General features: G+C 30.9%; 1 protein-coding gene across 1 annotated transcript; it reads right to left on the bottom strand.

Annotated features, from left to right (window-relative positions):
* Positions 1-492: 492 nt before the first annotated feature.
* LOC132748987 (uncharacterized) lies at positions 493-2,797 on the bottom strand. The gene has a single exon (XM_060738651.1). The coding sequence runs from the start codon at positions 2,794-2,796 to the stop codon at positions 763-765; it is 2,034 nt and encodes a 677-aa protein (XP_060594634.1). The 5' UTR covers position 2,797; the 3' UTR covers positions 493-762.
* Between the last annotated feature and the right edge of the window lie 7,741 nt (positions 2,798-10,538).

Here is a 10,538-nt window from a genome sequence, read left to right as displayed (position 1 = left end):
TTTATTAGATGTTGAGGTTTTAATCTGTTTTAAACTGGAGCTTATCTATCAAGTATACCAAATGAAATCAATTTTTCAATTTTGAACTGGAATTTATGCTGCCATTAATAATGATTTGTTTGTTTTCCTTAATTTTGTTTCCCTAGTCCACGGAAAGAAGCACATTGGCGAGCATCACAATCGGCCTAAATTTTCCTGATTTTGCACAGTACTGTTTTCATAAGTACAGGTGTCAAATGTGTTTTGTAACAACTAATCTTTGCCTAGTAATTAATCTATGTGCATTGTGTAAACACTAAATAATCAAAATATTGCAGTGGTTCTTTAATAACGTTGTTTAATTCCTGATTATCGGAAGTCAGCTGATATAAATGGCGTCAAACAAAACAAAATAAAAAGGCCTGTCACGCTAACGTGACGCATATATTTGCCTTATATCCTATGAACATGCATACGTATGTAACAATGTGCATGAGACACGTAGACAAAACATCACATGGCAGATCTTTTATTACATCATGTTATTATAAATCCTGAAACACCAATAAAAAACGGCAGATATACATGATCATTGCTGTGTTGCACGTTAATATTATTACTTTTAAAATAAATGACGTTATATTATGAAAATGTCGAAGCTCAATATTGACATCTGTTTAATATTACAAAATTCACACGGCATGAACATCTTACCTCAGATAGATACTTTTTGCTTTGTTGTAATGATTATTGAAAATAATTATGAATATTTTGCATAAATAGTTATTCCATCAGCCTTTTGATGAATGCAGCAAGGTCGTGCTCTGGTTTGCAGTTATCAAGAAGGAGTCTTACACTTTCTGTTATATTACTGCATTTAACCCTATCGTGAAGAAAAAGTTTCCCTTTTTTACGTTTCACGTTTTGTTTGAAAAGATCGCTTTCCAGTTTGCTGTTATTTTCACACATTGCAAACACCATATCCTCTATATTACCATCTAACCAGAAAAAGATATGTTCTTCTTTTATGTCCCTTCTGATTGTTTCCCATTCTTTTCGTGATCTTTCCTTTGCCTTCAATCTTTCGTCTTCCTTTTCTCCTTTTGGTTTGCGATCCACTAGCATGTTAGCTACAGCTTCTCTGTCTACAAGAACTAAATGATCTAGCTTTAGTTGTTTACATATTGACTGATAAAATTTACGATTGTCTTTACTATTCATTTTAATAAAAGTATATTCAATTAGACATTTTTTCAACTGTTTGTTTGATAGCTCTGCATCATCTTTTTCAAACAATTTTGGAGTGACACTACAATCTCCAGAAAGAATTTGGCTCTTAAGTTCTCCTAGAAACAGTTCTTCCGAGTCACCTTCATAAAATAAAACTTTTCGAGCGAAGAAAATGTCAGGTACATGATGCGATGTCAACAGTCGCAATTTCTTCATATTTGCGTCGTTTTCAAGAATAGACTTACCAGATATGATTCGATGACCTGTTCCAGTACACCTGAAGATGAATGTATCAGATACTGTTCGAGGGGTAATAAATCCTTTCTGGTGTGTAATGAGTACAACACGTTTACTTTTTTTCTCTTGATTGATTATTTGTGTCATTCTTTCCACAAATTGCGGATGCATTCCCCTATCTGGTTCCTCAAGCAAAATGGTCTTGTATTGTTTACTTGATATTACGATAGAAAAACCTTTTGCTTCTAATATTCCCTCTGGCGTTTTTAGCAAAGCAAATTTACCCTTTGGTAAATTGATCTTGCCATCTTTAAGCGTGAAGTGGTAGTCGTCAATTTGTGTTACCTGTTTAAAATATTCCTGTTCTTTGTCTTTATCAAATTTTTCGCCGTTGTCTTCGAGGAAATATTTTATAATTTCACACCTGTTTTCGGCTTCAGTATAATTTGCCTCCCGATATTCACTGGCGAGGCGTTTACTTTCAGACCATTGCAAAGGCCCAACTGAGCGTAAAGGGAAGGTAAAAATAATATCTTTTGTTAAAAGTTCCAATATTGACTCTAATCCTTCGCTTGTATCCTCTTGCATTTTGTCGATATTTTTGAATATTGTTTCTATATATTTGTCTACACCCATGCTTTCTTTCTTTTGTTCTAAAATCGTACTTTTGAATTGTTTATGTACTTGTTGATTCTCAGTCTGACTTATTTGATACCTTTTACATATGATAAGATTAGTTCCATCTTCAGATTTATCAACTAAATTGATAAACATCGGATCACTCCTATCACCACATTTCATCGCAAATTTGTAAAAGCGTGTTGTATGTTTTTGTCTGCCTGGGTTAAATTCCTTAACAGTTTCTCCACTACAAAACTGATTCGATGCCTCAGGATGGCAAACGTTTGTTTCGGTTGAGCTTATTTCTACACTTTCCTCCTTTCTATTAGTCAAGCTTGATTTTGTTTCATGTTCTTGTTTTCTATCTGGTGTGTCTTCACCTCTCACCTTTTTTGCGCAGCTTTGGCTTTCGGTCAGATCATCATCATTTTCTTCGTTCTTTTCAGTTGTCGGGGGAAGTAAAACAAAGCCGCATAAAATGTTGTTGTTATTATCTCTAGGGAAATCTGTTTCAAAATTGCAAATAAAATATGACGGTTGGTTTGTGTCAAAAACTGAAGATATTGATGAACTAAACTGCAACTTTAAACAGCGCCGGATACCTTCAAAAACAGAACTTTTACCTGAACAATTTTCGCCTATGAAAATGAAAGGTCCACTTTCCGAAAAGTCCAGCAACTGATATTCTTTAAACCTTACAAAGTTCTTGAAACAAACAGACCGCAGCATTGTTAATCTAAAAAATAATAAGAAGCAAATGTAGGTAGTAAAACAAAATCACATTGAAGAATATTTTAATATTTTTATTACATATGCTAAATTGATAACGTTAACAAAGATACACAAAATTAGATCATTTAGCCTAAGCTAATCATGTCTTACAATTTTATCTATATATACATTTGGATATTACTTATTCGTTGGCTTTCAGTAAGAGATTAAGTCAATCATACAGAATATATGCAGAAATTCTACTGCCATTATAAATTACTAAAGTACAGAATTTGTAATGATTGCATAATCATATGATACATATGTGTAATATGCTATATCGAACTAAAAAATGTTTCACTATAATTATAATGATATAGAAACAAAAGCAATGTATCGATTACTATTTGATCATATACTGCATTATGTAATTGTACTTCCTGTTACACTTTATTTTCAAAAAGGACTGTGATCATTGTTAACCTTAAAAAGACACACGTGTGTTTCAAACAAGTTATATGAAATTTGATATTGATAAAAATAGTTACAATGTCGATGCATAAATATTTAAAAGATAAAAGATTGTTGATATTGACAATTTATATTAAGTTTGTACAATCCTTAAAAGTAATTTTTCTTAAACAGTTAAAACAACATTAACACTGTATGTAATTTTAACCATTTTAACATAAAAGATGTTTGCTATTTTGCAATTGAGTGTTAAAGGTAATACATAAACAATCAGTTATCGGTTAGTATTTGTTCCTTTCTCTTCAAATTTCGTCAACAGTATTTGCTACTAATGGGTTCTGACATCTTCTCTTCCAAAATAAAATGTTTTTTGGTTCTGACCTTTGATTTCTCATGAAAACCAATTAAAAAAATACACTTTAAGCAAAAAACTTGCTGATCTTAACTGCGCACATTAAACAATAGATAAAAAAAAAAAATAATACCAATGATAAGGATGAAAAAATGTATTAGAGAGAATACCCGTAAAGCAAAATGAATAAGAAAATTTATTTGAAAATAAAATAAATAGTAGTTATTAATAAGAATAAAAGCTATTCATGTTGAAGGAAATAAAGAAAATTTAAAATATTTTGCTAATCTAGAAAAGTGACATACTGAGAGAAAAAAATCATTTTAAAATTAGTCATAGATAATAAAGATTTTTTTTGAAATTGATCAGATTTAACAAGAAGAAGTGAAATTTTATAAATCATTGTACAATAAAGTGCTACAGAAAGAAACAGATATTCCTTGTTTTTTAAAATGATACAAATGGATTACCAAATGAACAAAACATGCATGAAGGTTTTCTAAGTGAAAATGAATGTAAACCATTTTTTTTAAATAAAAATCACAAATCACCTGGTTCTGATGGACTAACTACAGCATCTTACAAGATATATCGGAGTAAAATAAATACATATTTTGTTACCTGTATTAATTATGTCTAAAAAATATGCGAAATATCAGAAATCAAAATACAAAGTATAATAATCTTGATACCTAAGGAAGGCAAAGACCAAACTTCACCTTCAATTTGGCAACCTATAAGACTTTTCAATATTGACTATGAAAGCAATTACTATTCGGATAAAGAAAGTATTACAAAAAATCATGAGTGTAATATTGCCAAAATCAGATGGCAACCATAGGGGCAGCTTCGCAACAGCCAATTTACACTGTTAAGACGCAGATGCATAATGGACGAAAACAATCATCAAATGGACCCATTAAGAAAAAAAAGATGTAAGTACATGGACCACTTAATGTTTGTGGACGTTGTGGCACGCGATATGACCAGAGAACAAACTGTCCGGAAAAATTGGCTAAATGCTACAAGTGTAACAATCTAAATCACTTTTCAAAGCATTGTTAATCACAAAAGTCAATGAGCCTACAGATTGGGTATATTCCCTTGTCGTAAAAAAGCCCAGACTTATGTATTGACCGTAAAGCATGAGATGAGGCAATTCGTAGACAGCATTTTCACATGCCTACGTTAGAAGATATAACATCAAAACGGCGCATCACTGTTCAGTATTCTCTTGATATAACCCATGCATATTGGAGCTTACATCCTGACAAAAGTTCGTCAATATATGGATACAGAACGAGTTTTTCTTCAAAAGTGACTTCTTACGGACGTAAGAAGACATTCGTTAGAAAAAACAACAAATTGTCAGAGGCAAAGCCGAGGATAAATTATTGTTTGTCCAGGCGAACTGTCTTCTTTACGTCTGTTAGAAGGACCACAATGGAAATAAGAGCTTGCCCTTTTTTATGTTATCCTTGGTTTTATGAATATGTCATAATTTACATAATATAGTATTTATTTATTCATTTGTTATTGTTTTAATCTATATTGTGTTTGTTTATCACGTAACATGTTTATCTTGTCCGAAATCTATCTACCTACCTACCTACCTACCTACCTATCTATCTATCTATACAAATATACTTGTCATAATTTGAATACATTTATTTGAAATTATACTTTATGTATTTGATTAATATGAGTTGAATATTTGTATATTAGGATTGAAAATAAAGGAGGAAAAACACAGGGAAGTAACACAATTACAAGTCTTTATTTTTACTAAATAAGTTATCTTTCTATATACAATAACATGAGATCCACCTGATTCCTTAAATATGTAGTAACTAAGCTCTTTTCTGTACCAAGAAATTTTGCTTTTCAAAACCTTTATATCTAAGATTACAAAGCACAATGAAACAACAATGCATCTGTATATTCCTATTTACAAATCCATTATGTACATGATACAAGTAATTCAAAGGTATGAAGGTGGATCACTCACTAACACATATTAAGTGAACTTCAGTGTTAATCATTTCCTTTTTGAAATACACCGATATACCTTTTTATCATAACGAACGGACCTTACCAAGTACATAGGCTATTAGGCGACCGAATAATATAGGTTAAAGTCTTGTCAGGATTTATGCTGTTATATTTTTCTTAGTTAGCAATCTGTTAATTTAACGATGCAATACATAACTTTTGATTATTATTCATTTAATATGAGTTAATCAACAGAATCAACGGAAGTCATTTGTTTAACTTTTAATAGAAGGCTGTTTAAACAGCACTAAAATCTAAAGCAATTTTAACCGATAAATTCAAATGACTTGGCCAAAGTTCACAAAGAGAGTCGATAACAATAAGTCTTTACCTAATCTGAACTTTCGCTTTTTTCTGAACATCTTATTCACATTCAATAAATATTAAGAATAAAACACTAGATAAATGTAAATAAGATAAGAAAATATTAAACTAAAATACTTACTCTCAGTATGGTTTATGCCTTGTTTGTATTTCTGAGTTTAACTCTTAATATTTTATAGTCAAATGATCAAAAACATTTTGCACAAATAACATTATTATTTGTAATAGAAATATCCAGTGTTATATTATGTAATAAGGCTATTGATAAGCATCAATTAATCAATTACATTGAGAAGAATCAATACCATAAAACGACACGTAATATTAATCTTTAACAATCCTAACATAATAGGTAGAATACGTTAAGCTGTTTTTTTCTGCAAATGAAATAAACTGATTTTACATGATAATCTTTTTATGACCATCGACTAAGGAATATAAAAGACGAGAATAAATATCAACACGTCAAAGGCAATGTTCACAGGACGCAGCCCCTGACATACCCAATCTACCAAGGCAGTGCACGAAGAAGGCCCTAAACCCAAACCGGGAGTTGACATAAGGGCGGCGAAAGAAACTCTATGTGTGAAGTAATATAATCTACCACGGGTCCATATGGGAATTAAAGGGACCATGGCTATAAGTGTGAAAGGGTGGGGGGTAATAAAATAGGATAATGGGGGTGTTGAGAAAATAGTTACCGTTAACGACAATTAAATAAGGTAGACATCACAAAGCAAGCAAACATTCAAAACGACATGTGAAACACGTCAAAGAACACAGACAGAGGGGTACCGCCTTGGAACAGCCAGATGTAGTTACACCACTGGGGAGTTTAAACGGCTTAAGGCGTACAAAACCCCACTCTTAGCCCCAATATTTTCCTTTATCACAAGATAAGGTTGATAAAATTAACCCCCGCCAGGTGAAATTCTAACAATGGTCATGGTTACATATGACGATTTAAATAGAGCATGTACATGATCCTTTATATATGTACAAAAAAGTGCAGCCTAATGACCATTACCAAAGTTATCGATGCCTTAAAAGATGGCAGAGCAACAAGAAAAATCACTTAAAAGAGCCAGATAAATAAAGACAGAAGACGGACATTAAGACAATTCAGTCCCGAGGAAGACAAAAGTAAAAAATTCGCTATTACAAATTTGCAATGAAATGCCTTAATGTGATCCAGTATTGAAAAATCTGAAGCAAAACTAATCTTATAATCTGTAAAAGATAAAAATTAAGTCAAGCTGACAAAAAACAAGCACATAACAATACAAGTCAGAAAAGCACAGATGCACAGATGTAGACATTCATATATACACAATTTCTAAAAATATCGACAAAATGCAGAAAGAACAATTTGAGTTGGACAACTTAACTCATACCAGCTTCTATCTGTGCTTTATATTAGATGACAAGAAAAGACAGCTTTTGTCTCTTTCTATAGTGATTTTTGATTTAGGAATTAAAAGTGTTTGCAGGAGTATTTTTCACAGTCAGTTAGAGTTCTCGTTTAAGTTTATTTTACGTTCTTCATTCCAGTCATGTATCATGTATCTAAATGCATATATTTTTTGACTTCACTAAAAGCCCAATAAAACTTATACATTTGTTGCTTTGGCTAATGGTTTACAAGTTTTGCATGTTCTAGAACTTTTATTTTCTCCACTACAAGATAGAGCCGATGTTTCTGTGTTCGTTGAGGGTCGCTCTACACCTTGCTCCTTTTCATGTCTTTCACATTTTGGTTTTGAAATCGGTGTTTTCTCTTCAAAACTTGATTTTCTCCGTTTCTTTTATTTTGTTTCTGGTATGTCTCCACTTCTGATCTCTATTTGGGATTTTTGTTTTCCCGTCATGTCAACATCACACTGCTTTTGGGGGTTGTCGTGGGAAATAAAAACAATTGCGAATCTGATATTACTTTTTAATATTTTAAGGGAAACCTGTTTCAAAGTTGCAAATGAATTATGACGGTTAGTTTGAGTCTTAAACTGTAGATATTGATGAACTGTACTGAAGGTCTTGAGACAAACAAACCATATCATTGTTAATCTTAAAAGTGTTTATAGGCAAATAAAGAAAATGAAAAAAATCACATTAAAGCATAATTTAATATTTTGATATATATAATAAATAATTGTATTTGAAGACGTTTACGGAGCTACTAAAATTGAATACATAAGCCTATGTTGATATTTTTGTAGAATTTAATTCATATATAACTTATTCGTTTGGTTTTCTTAAGAAATTAAGTCATTCATACACAGTAAAGTTTTCAATGCCTTTATAAACTATTGACTATATAATTATGTAATAAAATGATGCATTATTTAGATATATAGTTTTGTATCTTTTAAATTAAGATTATCTGCATTGTCCTCGTGCGAAAAGCAAACCTTTAAGAAGAAATATATCAAAATAATTTAATGTACATGCATTTGAAAAAAACTCGATTTATCTTTCTATAAAGACCGAATATCCCAATGGAAAAAACTCTGTGTGGTATGATTTGCTATCACAATTTCCTTATCAAACTTGCAGGTCAAAATGTCACGAACCATAATATATAAAAACAACAAAAAAATGGTATCGATTACCACTAAATCCAATATTGCCTCATGTTATTCTTCTTCCTGTTATATTTTTATCTTTAAAAAGAATTATGATCATTGTAAACCTGTCACATGTACACTGATATACATGTGTTTCACACAAGTTATTTGAAATTTGATTTCGGTAATAAAAATCACAATGCATTTAAATCTTAAAGCTATAAGGTTTTCAATATGTAAAAGTTATATCAGGTTTTTACTATCATTAAAACTAAATCTCTATTGATAACTAATTTTTCACTTGAACACTTGAAACAACAGAAACAAAATTTGTAAATTTAGAGCATTTTTACATAACAAATGATTATTTGTTACTGAGTACCAACGATGGATTTTTATCAATTTATTATACATGTATTTATAGTGATTGTAATTTTATACATTTAAGATACATCAACATGCGTTTTATCATCTTTCTTTAATTAAAGATTCCAGAAGCATGATTAGGTCATGTGAAGCATTCAAATTTTAATCATTATATAATGTGAATGCACTGATGGAAGAAACATGATTTTCATAACTCATTGCTAATGGTAATAGCCAGATAAACATGTACATATCAATAAAGATTTAACGACAATAAACTTAAAATCACGGTACTTCTAAGATCCGCATGCTTAAAATATGTAGAATTGGTGAACCTCAAAGGAAGGTATCCTTGCTTTTTCTATACTAAGAATAGTGCTTTGGACATAAATAAGGCAATAACTCAACAAGGCATCTGTAGATTCCTATGTAAATTGAAGACATTTTAACCAATCAATTAAAGGCAGTCGGTCAATCAAGAGAGTCATTGACAATTACAACTTCAATGAAATAATAAGATAATGATATTACATAGGGCTATTACCGTGGGTTTAGTGAGCTCTGTTGTATTCCTTGAGGCTATTGCCATGATTTATTTGAGAGAAGAACCTTAAGACAGAGCTGTCACCGCGGGTTAAGTGATCTTAACTGTATCCATTGAAACTATCACCATGGTTTATTTGAGTTCGGAACTATTAGTCAGAGCCGTCATCGTGAGTTTAGTGAGCAATACTGAAATCCTTGCGTTTTTAAGATAAGAGAAATAAGATATTGCAATCACTCTGGGATGTCTGGGATATACTATATCACATAAGACTGTCACTGTACTTTATTTGAGATAAGAAATGTTAGAAATATCACTCTGTTGTATTCTTTAAGGCTATATCCCTGCTTTATTTGAGTTAAGAACTTAATAACTATTAGGCAGAGCTATCACCGCGGCTGTAGTGAGCTGTACTGTATTCTTTGATACTAACGCTGTTCTTTATTTGAGATGATAAGAACTATCTAAGTTATGTTACGACCGAATAATATGTCCACAAAGAAACTCGTTAACAATAAGTACGTATATACCAAACACCGAACTTTCGGTTTTAATGAACAACTTAAAAAACTTCATAAAATAGCAAAATAAAAACAAAAATGATAAAACACCAACGTAAATTAAGAAGACAATATTAAAATAAAATACTTACTCTTAATATGATTTATGCCTTGCATAATATTATCTGAGTTAATTCTTGATGTTTTATAAATTAAATGACCCAAACAACTTGTTCAGATAAACACAATATTTGTTTTAGAAAAAGTCAATGTCATATTACGTAAGAAGACTATTGATTAGCATAATATATTCTATTTAGAAAAATCAATAGTTAATACGACAAAACGACACCCAATAGTGTACATAATTGTTTCTTTAACAATCTTTACATAAGAACATGTTAAACCAAAGCTGCTGTTTTATTCTTTCTTTTTATTTTAAATAACATAACTTTATTTTCTAATAAATTACACAATGATCTTGAATTGCCCCACTTGACACTTTAAATCTAAGTGGCTGTTAGTCAAACCATCAATCAAAATCAGTCTATAAGTAACACAATTATGACAATTTTAACAAGTTCAAT

This window comes from Ruditapes philippinarum, unplaced genomic scaffold (assembly GCF_026571515.1).
Source record: "Ruditapes philippinarum isolate M1 unplaced genomic scaffold, ASM2657151v2 ctg11884_1_1_1_1, whole genome shotgun sequence".
Lineage (NCBI taxonomy): Eukaryota > Metazoa > Mollusca > Bivalvia > Venerida > Veneridae > Ruditapes > Ruditapes philippinarum.
The sequence above is the reverse complement of the archived record's forward strand: the minus strand, read 5'-3'. Positions and strand labels throughout refer to the sequence as shown.